Source organism: Cryptomeria japonica, chromosome 5 (genome assembly GCF_030272615.1).
Source record: "Cryptomeria japonica chromosome 5, Sugi_1.0, whole genome shotgun sequence".
NCBI classification, from domain to species: Eukaryota; Viridiplantae; Streptophyta; class Pinopsida; order Cupressales; family Cupressaceae; genus Cryptomeria; species Cryptomeria japonica.
In genome coordinates this window covers 94,482,749-94,508,292 of record NC_081409.1, presented here as the reverse complement: position 1 = coordinate 94,508,292, position 25,544 = coordinate 94,482,749, and the positions used below count along the sequence as shown (strand labels likewise).

The 25,544-nt window shown below is 35.4% G+C and overlaps 1 protein-coding gene across 3 annotated transcripts in view; it reads right to left on the bottom strand.

Moving 5' to 3' along the window:
- The window catches only part of LOC131065414 (UDP-sugar pyrophosphorylase 1), a 153,112-nt gene extending 128,489 nt beyond the window's left edge, over positions 1-24,623 (bottom strand). Inside the window, exons 1-11 of one of the 3 annotated variants that reach the window (XM_059221272.1) lie at positions 24,240-24,623; positions 14,696-14,990; positions 14,155-14,259; positions 13,614-13,730; positions 5,694-5,834; positions 5,297-5,396; positions 4,031-4,158; positions 3,845-3,916; positions 3,555-3,619; positions 3,222-3,282; positions 3,001-3,118 (exon numbers count right to left, since the gene is read on the bottom strand). In XM_059221272.1, the coding sequence (XP_059077255.1) occupies positions 3,001-3,118; positions 3,222-3,282; positions 3,555-3,619; positions 3,845-3,916; positions 4,031-4,158; positions 5,297-5,396; positions 5,694-5,834; positions 13,614-13,730; positions 14,155-14,259; positions 14,696-14,818 (1,030 nt within the window). In that variant the 5' untranslated portion in view covers positions 14,819-14,990; positions 24,240-24,623. The remainder of the gene's footprint in view (positions 1-3,000; positions 3,119-3,221; positions 3,283-3,554; positions 3,620-3,844; positions 3,917-4,030; positions 4,159-5,296; positions 5,397-5,693; positions 5,835-13,613; positions 13,731-14,154; positions 14,260-14,695; positions 14,991-24,239) is intronic. The other 2 variants (XM_057999914.2, XM_057999916.2) reach the window with 2 other exon arrangements.
- Positions 24,624-25,544: the final 921 nt, after the last annotated feature.

Below are 25,544 nucleotides of genomic sequence, written 5' to 3'. Positions count from 1 at the left end.
CTTCGCATCTTGACTTGAAAATCTCCTGGAGGGTAAATTGATATCCAGTTAACATGTTGCACTTCAAATTTGGCATTTTGTGTGACGAAAAATAGGTGGAAATGTCAATTTCGCTCTGGACCCTCAGCAAGGGTTAGGAGCGATTTTTCATTTTTTAGCTAAAATCCACCTTGGCTCGATTGTTGACCCTTCAATATCACTTCTAAGATCCATTTCCTTGCACTATAAAGTTAATTCATCAATAATTTTGAAGGAAATAATGTCTTTTAAGGCAATTTCGCTCTGGACCTTCACTGAGGGTCAGGAGCGATTTTTCATTTTTTGCTCAAATTTAGCATTTTTCAACGTCCAAAATCTCTTCAACATATTTCAACTAGGCTTTCCCACAAACTTCCAGACTTTGCTCCGTCCAATTTGAGAGAAAAAGTGCAAGTTTGATATTTTTCGCCCTGGACCCTCAGCAAGGGTCAGGAGCGATTTTTGTAATTTAGGCTTGATTCTTCATCATTTTTCATTAAAACTTTATTCATCATTTGGCAATGTCCTTCCTTAATCCACTCCAACCAAATTTGCTTTGTTGTTGCAAGGTAAAATGAGGATTTTCAACAATATCGCTCTGGGCCCTCTTTGAGGGTCAAGAGCGATTTTTTGGTTTTAGACACATTTCTCCATCCTTTGGACTCCAAATTGCTTCTAAGGCATAAAACATCATCTCTTCTTCCTATCCACACTGGATTTTGCCTTAATTGCTCAAACAAAGGAGAGAATCTAGGAAAATCGCTATGGGCCCTCTCTGAGGGTCAGGAGCGATTTTTGTAATTGCCTTCAAAATACTGACTTCCAACAATCCCTTTTCACTTCGAGGCAATTTAAACATTATTTCAAACCCATGCCTAGCCTTAGCTTTCCTCAAACTTGGATGAAAAGTTCCCCTATTAGGTTTTTCGCTCTGGGCCCTCTCTGAGGGTCAGGAGCGATTTTTTGATTTTGGGTTGATTTCCTCTTTCATTGATCATCCAAATTATATTCAATGGGTAGAACATGCTTTCCTTCATCCCTTCCAATCATAAAAATCACTTTGATCTTGCAAGAATAGTGCATTTTTGAAAATCTCGCTCTAGACCCTCTCTGAGGGTCAGGAGCGATTTTTGCTACCTGGACCAAAATGCTTCACTTTTCATCTCAAAATTGCTTTGCTAAGGAAGATGTCATCTTGCTTCATGCCATGAATAAGTTCCCATGTCCAAGAAAGGTCAAAAAAATGTGCACATGAAGAAAATCGCTCTGGACCCTCAGCAAGGGTCAGGAGCGATTTTACCTTTCTTGGGCAAAACCTCTTCAATTCATCATCTTCAATCAAGTCTGGATACTTTAACATGCTCACTTCATTCTCCCCTACGCCTTTGACATCTCAAATTGATCAAATAAGGGTAGAAATGACCTCTATAAGTTTTTTCGTTATGGGCCCTCCTCTGATGGTCAGGAGCGATTTTTCTGTTTTCAACAAGGTCCTTCATCATTTCAAGTCAAAACTTGTTCAGGTAGCTGGGGAAAGTCATTTATTTTCCATTCATGATCAAAACTTGGTCTCTTTCCATTACAAAATGAAGGAAATCAAAATCTCGCCCTGGGCCGTCTCTGAAGGTCAGGAGCGATTTTTCCCTCTTAGGCCAAAAATCATCACTTTTCCTGTCTTCAAGACTTCAATCACCTTTAGTGACGTTCAATCATCCTTCCGAGAGACCCTGCACAAAACACATTAGAAAAGTCAATCACAAATATGACTTAAACAACATTTTCGCCCTGGACCCTCTCTGAGGGTCAGGAGCGATTTTACCTTTTTAGGCCAAACTGCTCAAAATTTAAGTCTCAAATCACCTCACAAGGCAAAGTCAGGTCATTTTCAAGGCCAGGAACTAGTTAGCAAGTCCATCAAAAATAAGAAATTGTACTTAGGATAAAATTCGCCCTGGGCCCTCAGCAAGGGTCAGAAGCGATTTTTGTTTTAGGCATCATCTTACTTTAAAAAATGGATCAAAACTTACCCAGGCAAGAACTCACAATTTCTCCTTCAAAAATGCTAACATTTAGTCAAAATTGGATTTTACCCTAAAAACCCTAATTAGACCTGACCTAAGACCAATTTGACTCCCCTGAAAGGCTTACCTTATTTCAATCATCTCAATTCTTTGGGAGGATACTTAACAACTCTTCAAAATTTGACTGGACTTAGCTTGAATGGCGTCAAAAGAAACCCCTAAGGTTTAGCCCTAGCCTAGACAGACCACTCACTCACTCAAAACCCTAAAAGCAGAGAGAAGAACAAGCAAAACAAAAGCGAAAAAGAGGGGGTCCCCATTCTAATGGGGCGATGTGTGAAATGGTCACAACAGGATGTTAGTGGGGCCCATTAGAATATTAGGGTTAGGATTAGTGGCCTGAATTTATAAAAAAATGCTTCTTGTTCAAAACATTTCACTTTTTAAAGTGCCAAATCTGGGAGATGATTGCATGTTTCTGGGGACATGGCTGAGCTTCTTGAGGGTCCTAGGGAAATCCGATCATCCCATCAGTGTTCCTATTTGGGGGGAGGCCACAAAAACATCCCTCTCTGAGATAGTGGGAGATATTTCTTGTCATCCCACCATCTTGGGGATGTCCCCATCTACAGAAATACCATTTTTTCAGGGGGAACATGTATCTATGGAACTGATGAAGGTAGTTGGAAAAAACTTCAGAATACAATTCGCCAGATCACAGTTGGCATCCTATGGAAGAGAAATCACATTAATAATAGCATACCAAAATCTACCAACATTCAAACTCCACTAACATGAATTATTTTCCAAATGAAAGTATTTACTGCTTTTTTTAGTATATGAATCACAAATATGCTTTCCTCATAAAACTATTTAAAATGAAGGCTAAAATCATAAAATTGAATATAGATATAAATCCCTCACACCTAAGCTACATGCAGTAGATTTGGAGCTAATTTACCATCACTATGTGTAAGTTGAGCAATGCCCCCAATTGCCTCTTTAGCTTTACGAGGAACAGCCAGTGAATTAACATGAAAATCCTTAGTGGCACTGACACCTAAGGCTGCTGGTATTGCCTGTGAACAAGAAAAGCACAAATGTGAAGAGACTTCATTTAAACAGATTAACTTTATCATCTTAAAATAACAATGATGCCATATTATCTGACACATTCCATACCTTGAAAAGTAATCCATTTGTGTCTTGGAAAAATAAAACCCATTTCCGGCCTAACCTTTGCCTGCAGAATTACAAAACTCAGAAGAGTTAGGATGTATGCGCTCAAGAAAATAAAGGAGAAACATAATTTCTGGATAGTAAAATAAGCATATATGCATTTTTTCTTGTGCTGTAATTCCCAACTATCGACTATGATGACTTCCATCACTAACAAAGATTCTGTTACAAATAATAACAACTCATAATGAAGAAGTTATGTATCCTCTTACAATTTTCTTTTGTTGAATTTATCTATTTCACATGGATCAATATCACACTATCTATCAAACATACCATTGGTCCAGAAGCCCACTGGAATAAAGCATTGCATGTACATCTCCATGCCCATGCGGCTTTGTCTACAAGAAGAAAGAAATATAAAACTTGGTATAAATTACTATAGTTCAATGTCCAATATTCTACTTAGGAATGCATCCTTGTTCTTTATTCCTAATATAAAAACATAAGCTGTGCCTAACTTACCATTTTTTTGTTTCAAAAATGTATATATGAAAAAATTTGAGTCCCTCAATTATTCATCTGAAATGCCTTCTAATCTTGTGTGATTAAGACAGACCACAGACCTGAATTTTGTATTTGTCTGAAGGATCCAGTGCCACTCTAGCATCATTGTCTTGTAAGCAGGCTACCTTCTCCTGTCAAAAATAGGAGGTACAAAAAGCACCTGACTTAATATGTATACATTTAAAAGTTTGTGATGCTCACAGCTCTGTGCGTAAATTTGAGAATAATATAATGGCAAGAGAAACCTGCTTCAGAAGGTGAACTTGATCAGACTTCATCCCAAAATATGCATTTGATTCAAGAAGCTCTTGAGTTCGACTATGAGTATCATCCGATGTCATTATCACGAGGGGAATTTGCAAATTGATATTTCCTACAGAGAACACATTTAATTTCCCATTTTATTTATTAGGGCCATCGCTCAGCTTATATCATTTAAAACACAAAATATCCCAAGTCTTTTCTATCATTTTATTCGAAAGAGCCATGGGCAAGATTGTATCATGTACAATACTAGTGTGTGCTAGGTCTTTCTGGCATTGGCTTCTAGATCAACTTAGCATGATGTCAGAGACATGCATTCATTTGTAATTTTGTACAATATTAAATAAGAATGACCTGGAATAAAGAATATTTCAAGCCATAACATTTATCAGCAGTGTGATTGTAGGCTAAACTAATTAAAATTTTAAAATTGCTAAATGGAAGGAGACAATCTGGAAGATGACATAGTGTGCAACTGCAAATAACAGCAACTAAACTAAAAATGCAAGCTTCCTAAAGGGGGCACAATGCTCCTTAAGCTATACCCTTTAGGTGTGCACTATTTTCAAGGACAAATAGAACACTGAAGACAAGTATGAATAGCTTTATTTGTATTTTAAGAAGCATCACAAAAAGAAAACCAAGTAATCATGATGGCATTCTTCAATATATTGCACATGCTTTGATTGAAGGAAAACGAGGCACAAGCAAATTGAAACTATAACTATCTTAAAGAACATTCCTTGAATTAAACAGTAACACTTTCTCTAGATTGAAATGGATGACCATTTTCGAAGAAAACTACCAGGAGTTCATCCTACATTTATCTAATTTTGTTTTTTTTTAAATTAAAACAGTCCCAAAAGTGAACATCTAAGACCTCTAGTAATGCAAGAACATAGGAAGAGAAAAGACAAACAAGAAGGTAGAGTCTGGAAACCTTAGAGTATACAGATCAATGTTAAAAGCAATCCATACATAATGTGTGACATCACTAAAACAAAGAGCCTACCTTAAGCAATTTTTCAATGTACTCGACCTGTTAAAAAGTGTGATCTAATTATACAACTGTTATGCGCAAAAATTATATCCATTTTTTCGGATGCCAATCACTTACCACAGGTAGTCAATGAAATTGCCTTGTAATAAACATCATGAATACTAAAAAACTCAAAGTCCGAAATATATTAGTATTCAACTTAAATAACCTGATATCTTCTGAAATCACTGGGAAAAAGGGCGAGTACCTTTGTTCTTCCTGTAGCTGGCTTCCTGTAGAGCCAGTATACTCTCTATATAGAGTTGCAGGAAACAAGTTCCAGTTGTTGTTTCAGACGGCAGTGCCAACTGTAATACACCAACCATGTATGAAAGGATTGAATAATGAGTACCAATTATGCAATGGATTTATTCTTATAATCAAACATTTAAAACTAGAAACTGAATATGGGTACTTTAAATGGCAATGGAAAAACTGTATAAATAAAAGTTGACAATTTTCAATATATACTTTCAAACTGTATTTCCCTACGATTCAAAACGAAAGGCTCCACAAAGAAACATGTGATATTAATACCAGGCGTCTGAGCAGATTGATTCAATATCATTTGCATGAAAATATCTGGGAAAAGCATAAGGCATTACTTTGATACCACTGTAACCAAGACGTTCACCTAGTCCACCTGCTACAAGCACAAATACTGCATAGCATGCTTCATTGACCCCAGCTTCTTCAAATTTGACAAAGTCATCCTCACCATATGACAAAAACTCCCCAGCTGGTACCTATTAATAACAACAAAATAGAACTTCTCACCACAAAAGACTATATAAGCATGCATATAAAGGATTAAAATGAGGCATCGTTTTGCAAATAAAAATAGCAATATAGCATATGAAATTGTTTCAGGGGTGTGTTTGCATGGCAGTCCATCTCCCAATTAAGACAGTGCCGGACAAATAAGTGGAAGATAGCATTTGTGAACAAGAAAACCAAACCCTCAAGAATTTCACCATTCAAAATGGGTAATAGGGTATTGGTGTTACACCCCATTGTGATATTGCTATTTACTGTTACTTGTTTTAGTTAAAATGCTTTAGCACATGAATTTGCTTTGAATATATTTATCTTGATTAGAAATCCAATGATTGAATATGCAATCAATGTGATATTTTCAATATTTAAAGATGAAATATATGATGTATGTATATATGATTTAATAACAGCTGACTACTGTTGTGATATGCTAAGTTGGATGGAAGGGAGGAAGAGTATCACTCAGGAAAAGAACTTGGTTCGGTAATCTTATATATGTGTCTTATTAAACTATCACATGCTCACATCTTAGTCAGTCAAGTTAAGTTAAATAGTAGGCATAGTGATAAGTTACCTTATGTCAATTAATGATATTTCGTAATGTTTTGGTTTGAATATCCTTGTTTCGAATGTTGGATTGAATCTCTATGATAGTTTTAAATCTTCGTGTTTTCATATCTATCTATTTATTAATCGAGGTATACACACACATACATATATATAAAATTTATACGATATATATATATATAATTTAGATTAATACTTAATTTATTCGGTATATAAATATTTTTTTTTTGCTCGGTAAAAGACCGAAGCCATATTTTATTAATAAATAAAATTACAATCTCTGCTCAGTGCAGGGGCCGGTAGGAAAGAGCAAAGAGGAGAAAACCTTCGGCCTTGCCCGGGACCATAGGTTCAGTCAGTAGCTAGTATTTAAGATTCTACATCATTTATTGAGTTACATATATTCCTTTACGATCTCTTCATTCTGGGTGTAAAAAAAGGCGCTTTCACAGGTAGTATCCTTCAACTTCTAGCTGTTTAGGTTGGGGTCTCCTTCAAATACTCCTTGATTTCGTCTAACTCACTTCCTTCTTAATTTTGACTTCTCAAGTTCGCCTCATCTTCCCTTCCAAGTGTAGTTATAGTTTTTCCTCTTACATCGTTCAAATACTCCTCATGATCTCAGGTTAAAGAGCATTTTTCTTAGTAATTTGCCAACCTTCATTTTCTAAGGAAGATCAATTTGGTGCTTCATTTGTAGCAGATGATTAAATTCATCAACTTTGATCACTTAGTTGCTCCTCATGAAATCGGTCCTTAAGACTTGGTTTGTGTAATCTGTTTTGAAGCAGCTTTGTAAGCTTCATTCGTACAATCTTGGACTTGCTGAGTAAGCACTCATCAAGGTCATTTTCTTCTTTGAAAGTTGATCCCATTGTATAGATGCAGCCTATATGATATGAATTCACACATGATCTTCACTTAGATCTGAACTGAGCTGAATCTGTGATTGAATTGTATGGATATCCACCACTCTTCCTTGTTAAAATTTGCATTTCTGAGTTCTTCACTCTCCCTGTATTGAATGCGAAACCTGAAAGCTTGATTGATCTCCTTTGTTCCATGCTCCATGCATCCTTGCTCCCATTAAACCTGGAAACAAACATATTTTGATCAAGATTCTAGAAAGAGAACAATGTTTTCTCAAATCTGGAAATAAATTTCGAATCTGATTTCCCTTATTTCTAATATGGATTTGCTCCTTTATGTTGTTATTTACTTCTGCTCTTTTATACTCTGATTTTGAATTTGCTTTGATTTACTTCATTTGAATTTAAATCCCAAATGGTTTTGGTCTAAAGGACACGTCTTTTATTTCAAGGGCCAGCTTCCTTATCATTAACTCCACACCTTGCAAAGAAATGGTGAGGTGGATGCTTTCTTCTTTACTTTCTCTTAAAAAAATGCCTTATAACTTTTAAATCTCCACCTTAGAGTTTGGTGGGGCCCAAGGAATGGTGTGGCAGGGCATGTGAAGACTACTAAAACTTCCAGCTTTCAAGTTTGTGGGCCCAAACAGTTGATGAATGGAAATTTGAGGGAAGATAAGAATGGTAAGGGAAGTGCCACGTGAGGAAGGGAAGAAAAAGATGTTGGGGAAAGGGAGACATAAGGAATATGGATGTGGGGAAATAGGTAGAGTGAATGCTATGGTGGGTGGAGAGGTATAAAGGATAATGGAAGGAGTTAGGATATGGGGAGTAAAGTGGAACAGGAGGTATAAGGGGTAGTGGAAGGGTAAAGGTGGGGTAGGCTAGATGGAATGAGGGTTGGGTAGGGTGGTAGCCTAAGTTACCGGTTCGGGTTCGGATTCGGGTTCAAATAAAAAAATTTCTTGGGTACGGGTACAGGTTCGTCCGTACATATATACATATATTAATTATAAATTTATATATATACACATATATTATATATATCTTCAATATATACAATCCATACAAAAATAAAATATACAATGTGACTTTCCATACATAAATCATAAATCCATAATTGCCAATGCCAATAAATATCCATCTATTGCAAATGTTATCAGTAAACTAATAACTAAAGTCTAATATCATATTCATAATTTGCAAAAAAGATAATATTCAAGTTTCAAGTTTCAACTGATTCAAGTTTCAAAATGTGAATATGTCATGACACAATAAAAATTCAAATTACAAGCCATCTATGGGATTTAAATTCCATATTCATCTTCATCTAAACCATCCAACCCAAGCCCAAGGTCATCAAGTGGTTCAAATCCAGCATCAATTGAACCACTATCGAATGGAATGTCACACCCACTAGCCAAGTCTCTCTCAAGTTCCATAGCTGCCTCGTCTATAGAGACTTGGGCAAGTTGTGCAATTGTAGCATCTAAATCAGCACACTTAGGGGCTAGATCCCAATTCCTTGTTGCACCCACATTATATTCAAGGTCCTTATGTGACAACAAACGAAGGTTGGAGTGTACGTAGACCAAATCCTCAGCTCTATTTGCACCCAAACGATTACGTTTGACTGAGTGGATGAAGGAGTATGTACTCCAATTCTGCTCAGCTGAAGAACTTGCACCCTGTTAAAAGTTAAAACATTATTAGAAATTTATAAATTATAAAATAAAAATTTGATCGCATCAAATGGAATTGGAAAACTATAAAAAATAAAAAGATACATACTTGGGAGAGAAGTTTAATTGCAAGAGGCTGCAAGTAAACGGAGCCTTGACCATGTACATACCACCACTCATCAGCATCCATCCCATATCTAGCATTGAGAGCTACAACATCATGATTTTTTGTGGATACAAATTGGCCAAACTCCTTCATGACAACATTTCTTGTCTCCTCATCTTGATATATCTTTTTAAAGGCAGCTCTATAGCCAGAAGCAACCTCTGCATCTCTATATGGTGGTACCCTCCTTGGTGTTGCAAGCATCTCTGCACTATAAAATTTTGGTGTCAAAGCAAATGCCAAGAGATGTAAGGGATTGGTCATCTTGTTCCAACGGTCAACAATAATATTCTGCACAACTTTGAAAAATGTTTCCGTTGGGTCATTTACTTTTCTTTTTATTACTTCTCTTATTTTCTCCACCATGCAATCCATGCCGTCATAAATCTCACCCAAACATGGGCGATCAGTATCAACATACCTAATCATGCTCATGATGGGCTTAGTGAAATTCAAAACATATTCCACATCATCCCACCATTTCTCACTAAGGATCAATACTCTTACTTTTAGAGCTCTTTCTGTCTGGGCCTGCTTCCATACACTCCACAATCCGTTGATGGCCATAGAACTCAAGGCCTCTCGCACCTTCACAAGTCGTCTTAAGACGAGTGTGTGAGATGCAAATCGTGTTTCAGCTACCTAACATGACATAAAAAAATACACAACATATATCAATTATAAAAAATTAAAAAATTAAAATTAAAAATTAAATTAGTAATTACCTTCAACAACTCCAACTTGGAGAAGGTCCTAAAAATGGCTTGTGACATATGATGATTAGTCACAAATATTTGAATCTCCTCGCCCTCCTCGTACAGTTTTTTCACCCAATCAATTTGTGTGCCAATCTTTTGCATGATTAAATTGAGCGAGTGGACTGCACATGGTGTCCAAAAGATGTGACCGTATGTAGCCTCGACTATAGTCCCCGCTGCCCTACAATTTTTAGCATTGTCCGTTATGACTTGGACAACATTTTGAGGCCCCACCATGTCAATGCATTCTATGAGGATATTGGCAATGAAACTTGCATCTTTCACTTGCCCCTCACAATCCACCGCTTTCAAAAACATTGCCCCTTTAGGGCACACTGCTATAACATTGATCAATGACCTATTTTTACAATCTTTCCATCCATCAGAAACGATGGTCAAACCTGTTTCCGGCCATGTATCTTTGATGACTTTCAACTGTGACTCTACGGATGCTTTCTCCTTTGCCAATAAGGTGGTTCTCACCTTTTCATACCCTGGACAAACATAATCAGAAGGTGTGTTGCAAAGGGTATGTACCATGTCCCAAAAGTAAGGTGATCTAACAAGGTTGAAAGGAAGCCCATTGCCATAAATGCAACGCCCAATGCTCTAATCTGCAATCTCTCTCATTTCATTTTTGAAGGCAGTATCCAATGGGCCTCTTTTCCGTGAAGCCACAACATTTTGATTCTCTAGTGGAGCAACTGGTGGTTTTGGCATGAAAGGATGCGATCCGGCTGGTCTTGTGGAGCCAATACTACTAGAAGGCCTCGTAGTCTTCAAGCTTGACTGGACAAGAGGATGATCAGTCTTTGCTTTGCCACTTCTCCTATCAGCTTCCTCTTGTTGTCTAATATATTCCAAAACTAGAGCTTTTGGCAGCCCCTTGCCATCTGATCCCTTACAAAATTTTATTCCACGCCTGGGGATGAAACAAAGGTGGCCTTTCACTCGATAGTATGAGCTGGTATACTCAGTGCCACAATGGTTACACTTCCAAACAAAACTCCCACCACCAGACACTTGCTTGATCATTGTTGTATAATGCCAAAGTGGTGAATCTTGATCAATTTTAAAGGGGTTATTTTCAGTTTGGGCATGGGCAATTGAACTAGAGCTTGCACTTGCACTTCCAATTTCTGCCATTATGTATGATTATATGAATAATGCACCTAAAATAAAAAGAGAAAACACAACATTATTGAAAAAAATTGATAAAATTTTGGCATTATAACCCCATACTATGCATACAAAGTGTAAAAAAATATACAGAACTTATTTAAAAATTTAAAGAAAAACTTTAAAAAAAAATTTAAAAATTTAAAAAAAACTTTAAAAAATTCTTAAAAACTTGTAAAAAAATCAGATTCACTCACCTTTGATGACTAAATCTTCCTTCTCCAGTGGTTCTTATGCCTTTTATGCGTGTCTCACATCTTCATAGTCTCTACCTTCGAAGAAAAATGCAAAAACTAAGAAACCCGGCTTTAGAGAAAAAATCTTCAAAAATGCAAATAGAATGAATTGAATGAATGTTTTGATGCATGAAATGCATCATAAAGGGGCGAATTAGGGTTTAATTATTAATTAACTATTTTTTTAAGTACTTTTTTATTGGTTTTTATTGTTTTTTGAACCGTGGGCCCCGTTTTTGGGAACCCACGGGCCTAGGTTCACCCGGGTCCTCCTGGGTTCACTCGGGTCCTCCTGGGTTCGACCTGGGTTCCACCCGGGTCCTTCCCAGGTGGCTGGGTTCCCTGTGGGTCCCAGGTCGAACCCAGGCCGAACCAGGACCGGGCACGAACCAGGACCCGGACCCAGGCCAAAACCACAAGAACCGGTAACTTAGGACTGGTAGCTAAAGGAAAGAGGGTATGATGGTAGGCAAGAAGGGCAAGGGGTGTGGTAGGGTGGAACGAGAGTGTGGTTAGTGTAGGAGATGGGGTAGGATAGAAGGTAAGCATAGGGGAATAAGGAGGTAAAAGGTAAGGTAAGGAGGTAGGAGGTGTGGTAAATGTAAGTTGGAGGTGTCGGTGAGGGTGAAGGTATAGGTAGGTAAAGGAAGTGGAGGGAGATGAGAGGGAGTGGGGGAAAATGGAAATGAAAGGGGAGGTGGAAGATAGGAGAATGTGGTGATGGCAAAGGTGAGGAATGGAGATGGGAGTGATCGAGTTTGGGCACCCACTGATAGGACTAGGAGAAGTGGAAGGGATTATACCTTGGCTGGGCAAAGGAAGTGTTGAACCTCACTTCATCCTTAAGAGAGAGACTTGATCAGCTCCTGAGCAACTACAAACAAAAGGTTAATAGCAAAGACTTGACAACAACCAACTACTAAACTAAGACGACTAACCTAGAAAGTGAAAAAGTGGGGGTCCCCATTTGCAATGGGGCGATAAGTGAATACCTCACAACACGTCTTTTCTTTTATATTGAGATATGTATGTATATAGAATAAGCTATTGTAGAAGCATAATTAAAGCAATGAATGAGATTGTGTTACTTGTAGAATATGCACTCTTAAGTTGATAGAAACTTGATAATCTTTATGAATAAATTTACATACATGTATGTACTAGCTAAGTTAGTGCTATGCTATGATATGTTTCTTTAGTAAATAGGAATGATTGATTTGGTTAATCCTAAGGTTTGTTCAATCTGTGGATGGAAATAACCTAGTTAGTCATTTATTTATTAACCTTATGGGAATGATAAGGGAATAGAATAAAATAGTCAGTTTACCAAATTGAGCAATGAAATGGGTGGACATACGACTCACACTTGAAGTACTAGGTGATGAATTCCTTGGCCAAAGTAGTGTAGATTACCACTGTAGACACTGTCGGTTCACTATGATCCAAGTTTACATACTAGATAGGGAATGTCATACATGTAGGTTGTAGCCAATGTATGGTAGCTTTAGTTATGTAGGACACAACACTATACTCATAAGGCTATTATTATGAGGGCACCAAACCAAACTCTTTGTTGAAGAGTCAGGTCACTTTTATTAGAAAAGGCATGGGGATTGTTAAGTCTTGGTTGGGTGGAAAAGCGCTTGAGTGATGCTCTTCCTCATGCAACTAATGGCCGATATTTGAGGACGTATGCCAGCAAGGACATATGGACCATTTGTATCACTTATGTTTCATTAAACTTATAGAAGCTTTATATGTATTCAAATATTCCTAAAGTAAATGGAAATTAGAAAAGGAAAAAATGTAAACACTTTCATATGTTTATGAAAATGAAATTGTATATGATTTATGACAAAATGGAAAAAGTTGAAATGGGAATTATTTCAAGTATGTATATTGTTTATGAAATGGAAAAAAAAATTATTACTTGTATGTTGGAAGTTTTCTTTCAATTGTGGGAATAAAACTTAATAATTTGTATGGGTAGAACAATGGGCATGTTACAATGGGCATATTCAAGACAAAACGACCTGTATATTCCATTGTTTATGCCTATGCACATTAGTGTTTATCTTAGTGAAAGATTTCATTTCACTTAACCATTTAAATAACATTGTTTCTACTCTGTGGAAAAATGTTCTGGTAATGACCTTTTGCAATTCTCTCAAGAAATTTTACATAAATTACAGAAAAACAACAATAATCTAAAAATGCAAGATCTATTCCACTAAAACAAACAAGGGAAAGTTTTTGCTAATTTGATTCCCAAGTAAATTATATTCACTTACACTAGGGGTAAATCCATCAAAAGGATTTTTCCCAGCTTTTGAATCTGCCAAGAGTTGTCTAGCATTATGAATGTATGCACGCAAGCCACCTGGGTAACTAGCATCAAGCTTTTCAACCTGCTCAACATGCATGCATGATTTGTTCAGTTAAAATGACTTGAAAAATTCTCTAAAGAGTGCATAAAGAATTAAAATTATTTCTAGTTTCCAGTCATTATCTAACTAAATGCTAACTGGAGGATTTGTTTGAAAAAAAAACAGGTATAATCCTGTGTAAATTGAAAAAATAGAATGAAAGAATAATGATATTGATGACAGTAGAAAGAAAGAATAATTATTATCAAATGAACCAGCAGCATATAGTACACAAAAAGGGAAACATTTAAGAAAAAACTGAGGCATGTGAATCTCTGGTGACTGCATAATTTATAAAGAATCTTATGAACTATTTATGAAAACAAAAAAAACTGCAAATTCTAGTAAAATACTCTGCTCAATACAAAATTGTGGATTACAAGAAAATGCATATGATAAGCTGTACCTGGTCAAAGAAACACTTTTTCTTTTCATCATCAGAACCTGGTTCAGGCCAATGAGCAAAAAGATGTTCTTGTTGCTCTTCCATCAACATTTTTGCAAGTTTTATCTGGTAGTCAAATTACGGGATAAAATCAGTCTTAAAAAGAATATAGAAACTAAACCCTTTAAAACCAACCTTCTTTTCCTATAGTCCATGTAAAATACTCATTTGCAACCATTTCATGCTATATGCACAAAACAAGTTCGAAACCGAGGAAAGAATCCACATTATGCATCTGCATTAATCTAGTCATATTTATACTACATAGGATTCATAGAAGAAGCTAACCTCAATTCATAGATTTCAAGATTATCTAGAAATCTTGAATGTACTGTGTGGCTTAATCATTAACTGCAATTTTCAGGGCATCCATTCACATTGGACCATTTACAAAAGGTTTATAAAGCAATTTTGCTACAAAATCTAGTTGCTGCATAAAATATACTTTTGAACATTCATGAATCCATTTGTAGTCTAATTTGATTTTTGAAAAGTAGATCACCTTATTTGCAGACAACAACCCCAAATTCTTTGCAAGAGGTGGTGCAGCCCAACTCTGGGACTCAATCACATCTTCAATGTGTAAGGAGGATATATGTTGAGTACTTGACTCCACAGACGACATTCTCTCTAAGCTTCAAACTCTAGGTCACTATTATGACAGAGAGAGACTTCTGCATGCAGTGTAAACCTGTTTATTGGATGGGAAAACATAAAATCAGTTTCACCATTAAGTAATTATGATGGTACAATCTTGCATGCCTCTGATGATGATCGATGAATTTCTAAAGTTCTACCTGAACCAAAATGTACCAAACCAAACATTAGTGAACAGGGAAAACATTGAAGACTGAATTTATACAGCTATAAATCAGTTGGCTAATCTTTCAGTTTCCTGAAATAAGAAATTTAAATATTATGTGCAAATAAAAAAAGCATTGAAACTTTGGAGAAGCAGGTTGGACAACACATAAATGTCCTTGTAACCTCTTGTCCCAAGAATCGCATCTCATAGAATGTAAGGGGTTTGACAGGCCCAAAGCACAAATTCATGGTGTATGACTTTCGACTAAGATTTGCCCCTCTAGAAATTCTCTCTTCAAGAAATTAAGGTTGTTGGCCTTTTTCTTTTCAGTCATGTGTCATGTCATATGGCCAAATAGTATTTGTTTCAGCAGTAATCATGAGCAAGATCAGGGTGGCAAGGTAACATTCATTGATGCCAAATGGCAACTCCACTATGTTGCTTGCGGCTGTAACCTGACTAATGGATTCTTAAGGGTCCTTTTAAATATTGATAATTAAGCTTTTGGCTTTGTCAATATCAATGCCTTGAATGATGCAGCTAAAAGAACTCTACTTTGGCAATGGCTTGCAGATGACCTTTAGCCAGCACAGAGAGTTCTTAATGGCAACATCAATATAGTTAAGGCAGCATCTAACAAACAAGGCCGTTTACATATGCGATGAACAGCTAGACAAAGAGAGATGCAGTTATATATGCACAATAAATTAGGCCTTTATGTGCCTAATCTTGGCCACCAAAGCACATCTCCAATTTGGTACACTTGGTCTAATTTGCAAAATGGGGCTGAAAGAATCATTAAGAGGATTGATCATGCTATGATGTCAAGCAATTGTACTTTTCCTTCACCATCTATTATTCTCTTCTAGTTGAATCCATGCCAGATTGTGTGCTTTCCGTTATTTATAGATTTGATTCAAAGTTGAGTGGAGCCCACAAAAGTTTAATACTAAGAAGACTCAATTATTTTTAACACGTCACTGCTCCAACACAATTCCACATTGGCTCACATCCAATGCATTTGGAATTTAGTGTTACATCTAAAATAGGATAGTGATTAGACTCTTTGTTGGTCTCACATCATCACCCATACCCCTATTTTTTGAGAATGTTTGGTTGACATTCAGCAAACATAAGTCACAAATCCAATGAGATCATGTCATCAAAGCTCAACAAGCTTGAAGTGGTGCTTTTCGAAATTCCCTTCCAAATTCAAGTGTCTAATAGCAACAAATATCTTTTGGGGTAAAATATGGCAAACCAAAAGTATAAGATTTTTCCAAAAAATCAAGATTTATATGGAAAAAATTGGATTTTAAAAAAATCACAAAAAATGTAGAAAAGGGGATAAAAACTTCTTGTTTTTATAATTTAAGGCATTTCAATAGTATAAAGATATAGAGAGCAAATAAAATTGAGAGTTTGGCCCATGAATTGTGGTATATAATTTTTTGTTGTTTATGTTCATATCGCTGATTATATTCACTGCACAATGCATTCATCATACTAAATGTAACTGTTTCTTTTGAATAAGCAGTAGTAATAACAGTCCTGTCACACAAGAAGGATAAACATATGTAATGATTATCTGAATATTTTTTTAAATTAATGTTTTAAAGCCCTTGATTATATCTGTGTCATTGCTTTTAACAATAGTAGTTGTGACCTTAGTAATGTAAATCTAGGACTACCTAATGTGTTTGCTGTATTTTCCAACAGAGTTTTGAGACCAAGCTGAAAGTGATGTTAAAACAAACCTAGCGAAATTAAGATAGTTTTAAAATGTTATATTGCACATTTAGTTCAAAACGAAATGGCATATTTGTCTGTTTATGTTTCTAAGAAATTAAAACATATAACAAACATAATGGAACCCCTTTTGTTAGACCATGTCATGGGTTCTTGTCGGTATTATTATTGATAAATTTATATTGATAGATTGTCAAATCATTGTAAAATAAAGAGAGGATTGCAGCTTAATATGTGATTTGTTTCATTGGAATAAGATTGTTGGGTAGATGGTTAACAAAAATAAATGAAAACCATTGCAGTCATTTGCATGTATAGGCATTGAAAAACTAGATTTCTCACAGCTTTTTTAGACATTATTTGGTGTTGACAAAGTTATTTTAAGAGAAAACTACTTCAATATGGGAAGATATAAACGACTAATGGTTTGACGTCATTGTTTTAAATTGGCACACATACAAAGAAGGGGACAACACTTGAATTTATGTTTGCTTAGATATTCTCTATTGAGGTTAGTTAGGCCCTAAGCTTTAGTTTCTTAGAATGGTCACCTAATGGATCTTCAATAAAAATTTGGATTAAAATTTCATCAATGTGTTTAGCATTATACCATTAAGAATTGACTATGACCACTAATGCAAAATTTTGGCCCAGATAATCTTGCCCTCTACATCACATTCCACACGCATCACTGCAACTAGGAAAAAGAAAACTACAATTAAAACCACAAACTTTAGCTGGAACATGAACTTAGATTAATTTGAACCAAGCAAATGAACAGAAAAACACAATCAAAGCAAACCCTAGCACAAATTTTTAACCAGTGCAAGATTTTTGTATGAAACCCACTTTTACCATCCATGCCACTTAATTATGTTGACAACCTATTGCAATTCATCCCCACCTAATAACATATGAGCACACAACATGCATCTTTAGTTACCTTTAGCACTAGGATAAATCCATACAAAATGTCATAGTTGTGTCATAACACATAAATATTTGCACACCTCCCTTTGCACCACAGTTGTTACTTCCACATTAGCCACGTGCATAGTATGTTCCTAGAATTGTCTTAACATTATGGTATCTTAGAGCTCAACCAAAGCATAAAAAAAATACTTTTGCAGTCTAGCATAGGTCCCCAACACTAACACTATTTTTTTACATCAAGATTCAAAATTCTTACAATTTTTTAAGTTCAAATGTCCAAAGGCTAGGTCTCAAATTTGTATGACATGATTGTAATTCTTGTAGGGCAAGATCATGGCTCTTATAAGATAGAGCCACGATTTTCACAATACATAATTATAATTGTTGTAAGAAAGACCACAACTGCATTTTGTTTAATACCCTGATTTCTTAAAATTCAGTCATCTCAATTTTTTATTTGAAATCTAACATCAAATATCAGAAATCAAATCTCTATCCTAACATACAATTTAATAAATTCACATCCTAAAGCACACAAAACCTTAACCCTTTCCATTTCCATTTCAACACATCAATTTATATTTTGAATCAATTCACTTCGTCAATTTATTATAATCGCCTCTAAAATTATTCTAGAATTAGAAAAATTTGTAAGTGTATGTTTTCATTTCATTTAGAAAATGGTATCATTGCTCCAATCGATGTTATAGGCTAGGGTTAGTAAAGCTAACTTGTTCTTACATGCAATTTTCATAGTAGGGGCAGACCATCCCACATCACATATGTGCTTATGGGAAGACCAAAGTACACCAGATATGGGGAAACAAACGCAAAAGGCCAAGCCAGATCTCTGAATCAAATGGGAAAAGAAACAACTCTATTATACCCTACCAACCAAGAGTAGTTGAAATCCAGTGTATAGAAGTCTAAAGAATCATTATTACAGTTGGAAAAAATGACAAAATGGAGGGAAACAAATCAATATTGCCGCCCAAGGATTTCTTTAAATCGCATTTTTCTAAAGGGAAAAAATCATGAATTTTGGCGTTCCATGATTAATTGTGATTTTCACAATTTTTCCCAATTTATGCATTTTTGGTATAAATAGTGCGACCTTGTGCAAGTGGTTGATGCTTACACTACCAAGGAAGCGCAAAATTCACTAATTAAATGTTGGTGATCATGTTTCAAAAGAATATTTTCAACCCTTACAACTGAAAATTTCATTTAAAAAATCAAGTAAATCAAAGAGGATGGTCAATGCCTTTTTGTTATCCCTAATTCCCTAACATCCTCAATGCCTATGTCCAGCACTACACTAAAGCATTCCAATATCAAGCCCCATCATAGGGAAAAGAAGAGGCTCTTAAGGCCTACCTAGATAAAGTTGCAAAGTTGGAGATCATGTTTCAAAAGAATTTATTTAGGCCTTAGGCCAAAAAATTCATCTCAAAAAATGAAGTGCATCAAAGAGGATGATCAATGCCTTTTTGCTCTCCCTAACATCATCCATGCCTTTTTTCAACACTAGACTAAAGTATTTCAACCTCAAGCACCATCACTAGAAAAAGAAGAGGCTCTTAAGGCCTATGTAGATGTAGTTGTGTAGGATCTCCACAAACTAGGTTGTTGCTAGTTACAAATTCCTTTCTTAGGAGAAGCTCCACTTGACTACATTTGGAATGGCCAATGAAAAAACTCCTAGCTACAATGCCAAAATCCTCTACGATGATGCTGGTCATTATTTGTTTCAATTTTTTATCTTGAAGAATCATATACTAATTCTCCAAGCCCTATAATAAACCAAGAAAACATCAAGTTCATTCATAAAGTTGGTGATCCAAAGTTGATCTACAGCTAGAGGATCATCACTATTTTGAATGTCCCCTACAAAACCATTACCAAGTCTTTAGCTATGCATATGAAACATCTCCTCCCAATGGCATTCCGTCTTGAAGAACTTGGATTCATTCAAAGCAGATACATTCTCAACAATGTTATAGTCGTCTAGGAGGGCATGAATGGATATGAAAGTCCAATCAATAGGCAATTTTCATCAAAATTAACTTTGAAAAGACCTATGATAGGATTGAATGGCATTTCATTCTTGCCATGCTTAGAGCTCTTGGTTTTGGTCCTACATTTATTCAATTGATTCTAATGCTCTTTGCTGATTTTTTGCCTACCTAATCATTAATTGTATTCAATTTGTGCCCTTTGGCCTTTTCCATTCTATAGAGCAAGTTTATTGTCCCATGCCTTTATTCTAGGTGCTTCTTGCTGAAGGATTTGGCTATCTACATGCTAATGCTACTTCACAACAACAAATCAAGAGAATTCCCCTGCCTAGAACTACCTCCAAGCACTTGGTCAATAGACACTTTGCAAATTATTCATTCTTGATGCTTATTGAAGATGAGTACAATATTTGCCAAGCTTTCAAATATATTAACACTTTCTTCCTAGCTTCTAGCTCTACTCTCCAATGGAACAAGATGTAGCATTACAAGAAAAAAATATCCCAACCCCTAACCAGGCTTCATACTATCAAATGGAAATTCATTGATCACAAAGGAATTTTCACTCTACAAATCAAACTCTAAGCAATCAAGAGGGTTATTGTGGATCCTTGAATTGCCTAGTGTCTATTTTAGCAAGGTCTAACAATTGACAACAATTTGATACATCTAGGAATTTCCAATCCAAGATGTCCCCTTTGTGGGAAAGTTGACACCCTTCTCCACCTTTCTAGTATTGTGCACATGTTCAAGATGATTGGCACTAGATACATGATTTTTTCTAACCTTTAATGCCTAAATTGTTCACTTGGAACAATGTCATTGTAGGAGATGGGACCAAATTTCTTATTGAGTTTTAATAGCTATGGCATTCTTCCAAATTGGAGATTCTTTCTTACATAGGAAAAGTAGAAATTCTACTATAAATATTAATTTATCTATTCACTCCAAACCATTGGCAACCTCTAATGTGCTTGTGTAAATCCAAGTTCAAGTTAGAAAGATTGTGTTGGAGCTTCAACATCTTCGAACCTTACTAGGCCACTAGGGGAATGCCCCTTGCACAATGACCAGGGCACCACCTTCATCTTCCCATACTCAATTCCCTTGCCAAGACAAGAGACACAATAGGTCAAAGTCCTCACATTGCTACTAGTAAAGCCACCTAAGGGCCACCCTCTACCTCCACTAGAGACTACCAAACAACAATCCAATTGAACCCTCCCTCCTCCTTAGCCTTCTAGTCATCAAAGTGTGTGGTCTCCACCTCCACATCCTCTCAATGGAGTGAATGCACCCCTCCCAACCAGGAAAATTCCCTAAGCTTACACTTGCCATCATTTTCCCTCAATTTATTCAAAATCAAACACAAGAAATTCATGAGGACAAAATGGATGTTTTAATGATGTGTAGGAACCTATGGATGGTAGCAAAGACTTGCCAGGTGACAAGCAAGACAATCCTAGTGGGTAAAACCCCTCTCCTGATACGAGGTTGCCCTTGCAACTTAATGTTGTTGTGTTTAGCTTTGTAAATCAATCTATAATTTGATAGTTGTTTCCCTCATGGAGTCATGGATTCTTTTGTTTTGTGGCTTTTTCCCTTTTGGGGGCCACATATTTATTTTTGTTTTTGAAATGGTTAAAAGTGATCCTAGGCTAATATGTGCATAAACCTAGAATCAATCTCCTTTTCCACACAGAACATTAGAATAGGTATGAATGGGTTTAACTTCAATCCTCAAGGGAGAGTCAAACAATCCTAGATCCACAACTTATGTGAGGGGTTGTATAATTGATAATTGAAAGCATGTAATGACCTAGGTTGAAGGAATCCAAAATGAACAAATTTACCAGAATACAGGAAGATCAAAATAGAGGTGCAATAGAGAGACAAATCTGAGAATGGAATAGTAAACAAAGTCTATGATAGAAAACTGGAGCAAACTGTGTCAGACAAGGGTGCTGGGCGCTGGAGTCCTAGAGTATTCTGATGCAAAAGACAGTGACAAGAATGATCTCAAGAGGTTTTTGGGCTACGACCATGCAAATCTCCGCTGACACTGGGAGGAGACTAGCGTTGGGTGCCCAAGTCCTGTAGTTTTGCCTCAAACTTCAGATGAGGAACATTGTCTCTATCTGCACAGTGTCTATATCCTCCGCTTTTTGACAACTTTCAAATCTAACCCTACACACATGAAAAGAGGAGAAAAATGGTTGTGTTGTATATGGCTTGCCTAGCTCAAACCCCACATTAGTGTTCCCACGTTCACAATAGCAATGATGAGCGACAAAGAGTGTGAGCCCTCAGGGGAGCAAAAGCAAACAAATAATGATAATGTTGAAATGACAATGATCACCTCATATGTGAAGCAATAGCTTGGATTCCACACAAGGTGTTGATGAGAACCTGCAAGCGTTAGTTCATAACAACATGATAACAATAAGAAATAAAATTACTACAATTGTAGATGACAACGTGCTTGAAAGTATTCTCAGACTTCTCAACTCTATTGACTTGATTGCTTGATCCTTAGAGTGCTAGATTGCATAGGAAGATTCAATTGATTGCTTAGCTAGAATAGATAGGCTTTCAAATGAGAGAGGGAGTCACCTTTATATGTGACTTCACCCTTTTCGTTGACAAATGCCTAAGAGAAGCCAATACAAGAATACAATAGTTTAGGGCCCCATACCGACATTCAAAAATTTGAATTTGGAGCCAAATTGGGAGGACATTAGCACTGGGCACTAGTGTCCAGCCCAAGTAGATTGCACAAAGGTCAAGGCTTCAAAGGGTGAGACCAATGTTGCCAATCTGGACCTAGATAGAGCCTGCCTACACCAATTGAAACACTACCTCTAAAACGGGTGCTAAACATAACATGAAATTGTAGAGGGTATACAATTTATGATGTTACAGTTCCCCAACTACTAGTTTGACTTTTCCACCCACCCTTTTTAGGATTTGGTTGTATGCTTTAATGCATTTGTTTTAATATATGGTCTTTTCATCAAAAGAAAAGAAAACAAAAAGTTGTACACCTCTATTTTTATAAGAGGAGAACATTTTATATTTTAATGTGAATAGTTTTATTTTTCACTGATTTTATGTAATGTAATAGCTAGAAGTAAGAGTAGTCATAGCAATTTTCCCCTGTTTTTGTACAATTTTACAGCAGATACTTAAAAATAATCATGGCAATTGTCCCCTGTTTCTGTACGATTCAACTGCAGATGTTCAATTGTGAAGGTCAAACCCTCATGCCAAATATGCAGAGAGATTAAACTTTTGGGATATTTTTGTGCAATGCAATAGAAAGAAAGAATAAAAGAAATTATATTTATGTCTATAGATGACCATATGTAGGTCAAAGGGTCTCGACAGTACTCTAATTTACAAAAGAAAATTCTTGGAAGAGAAAATTCTAGAGACCAACAAAGTGAAAAAACAAGAACAAAATACAAAACAGCTGTTGACCTCCAACACGTGATCAAGAAACCAATACAAACCATCCAATTGGATAGAGAAAACCTTACTGCCATATGTGCATAGCGAGACTAGTTTGTTTTTGTACAATGTAGTAGAAAACATTCAATTGGGTAGAGGAAATACTCTGGTGAAAGTATTAGGATGTTTTGTACAATGTAACAGAAAACACCTAATTGGCTAGGGCAAACCATCTTGTCAGATATGCAAAGGGGACTACTGAGATCTTCTGATTATAGGTCTCAGCATCATCTGGCCTCAGGCAACCAGTTGGATTTGAACTATGAGCCTCATCAGAAGATCTTACACAAGTGCAAGTCACTATGGATTTGATCACTCCAGAAATATGTAATATACTATTAGGAGAAAAAAACGTGGATAAATTTCTATTTACATTTAGTTGGCCCTCAGCCGACATATTCAGCTAGGGTGAGATCCGATAAATTAATACCAAAAAGAACACAGAAATGGATTGTCCGGCTTAAGATTTCCCACATTTCTTGGTGCTCTATGTTGTTAAATTTAATGCAGGCTATGATTACAGATAAGCTTTACCCGAAAGTACAATTGGTCACTACTCACAGCTGAAGGCACAAAATGTTTAAAAGATAGCTCCATGCTTTAGAGAGAGAGAGAGAGAGAGTTTCCAAATCCATACTCATCAGTCATCACTAATCAGAATTAATTAAATTGCAAGCATAGCTTGCAAAATCCCAAAATCAAATCAACTGCAAATGCTCAAAGGAAGCTGAAATTATAAAACTGAGACTACCCAATACAGAACATGATCAATTTCAAAGAACAAAAATTCAAATTTTTAAAATAAAAACCCGCATTATCGAAAATATATTTGGTTCACAAATCACAGCTGAAGTCGCAGAATTTAAAACTTAAAAAGAGAGCTCCATGCAAACAAAGATTTTTAGTGTCTGTTTTAAATCTTTAGATCAATCAAAAAATGAGGTGAAACAAGCAGAATTCACCAAAAATGCAGTCCTCGTAAAAAATAAAATAGAGATTAAAGATAATAAGAATAATCAAATCCAACTTACCGAAGAAAAATTGTCTTGATGGTTGTCGATGATTTCAATATTCTTCACCTCTTTATTTCAGATCTGATGAAAATCTGATAAAACATTTATGTGTGCTCTGCGTCGGTTTGATGAATAGTCGGTATACTCTCCAGAATTGATAAAACATTTGTGTGCTCTGCATTAGTATATTCTCCAGAGCACTCGCATGGCTAAATAGTATAAAGTGCACTAAATCACGCTGATTAGCCGATAGCCGATAGCCGATAGCCGATATATGGTGGCAATAGCCACCGGATTTATCTACGCCTGAAAATAAAACCGTTCAAAATTAATCGGAAAAAAAATCGTCCATAGAAGCTTTTAAACCAGCTTACGGGCCGTAGGGTTTACCTAGCTATATAACGAGACCAGCGGGCAGTAATTTTTACCTGAACAATTTAATAAACATTTTTATTCAAATGATGAATATATGTAATTTGATACAGTGCAGATATAGGAGTTAGAATTATTCTCTTTTAAATTTTTTAAATCAAACAATTAAATTTATGTTTAACTTACTTAATTCAAATTGATTATTTTTTTTGAATTTTAATAATCAAAAACTTAAATTTAAAAACTCTATCGGATCATTTTTTCATCATTTTTTTTTTTCCCTTACCACATTCTTTGTCTTAATGAACCTATCATTTGCTCACTCACCAACTCACCTCATAAATTTTATTTACTAATGATTATTTCTTTTTGCTAATTTAATAAAAAAAATTATAAGAGATTAAATATATATGATTTTCAATTAATGATATTGCTAAAATATCCTTCAATGTTTTTAAGTATATAATCTCATTTTTATTCAAATGATGAATATGTAATTTGATAGATGGAATTAGAATTATTCTCTTTTAAATTTTTAGAATCAAACAATTAAATTTATGTTTAACTTACTAAATTCAAGTTGATTTTTTTTTTTAAATTTTAAAAATCAAACAATTAAATTTAAAAACTCAAAAAGAAAGTCAAATAAGTGTACCTTAAAGTATTAATGTTTCTTTGAATTTTAGAAAGAAAAAAAGTCATTTATTAAATTAATTGAATTTTATAAAAATGTTATCTATGAAATTATCTATAAATAGAATATAATTAATTAATGTATATAGTTAAAAATATATATATATATAAATAATTTAAAAATTATATATTAAAATTTTAATAATCTATATAAAAAATAAAATATATTTTTTATAAAACATATATTTCATTTTAATATTATTTTAAAAAGAAAGACTTTTAATTTATTATTTTTCATTTGATATTTGCTATATTTTT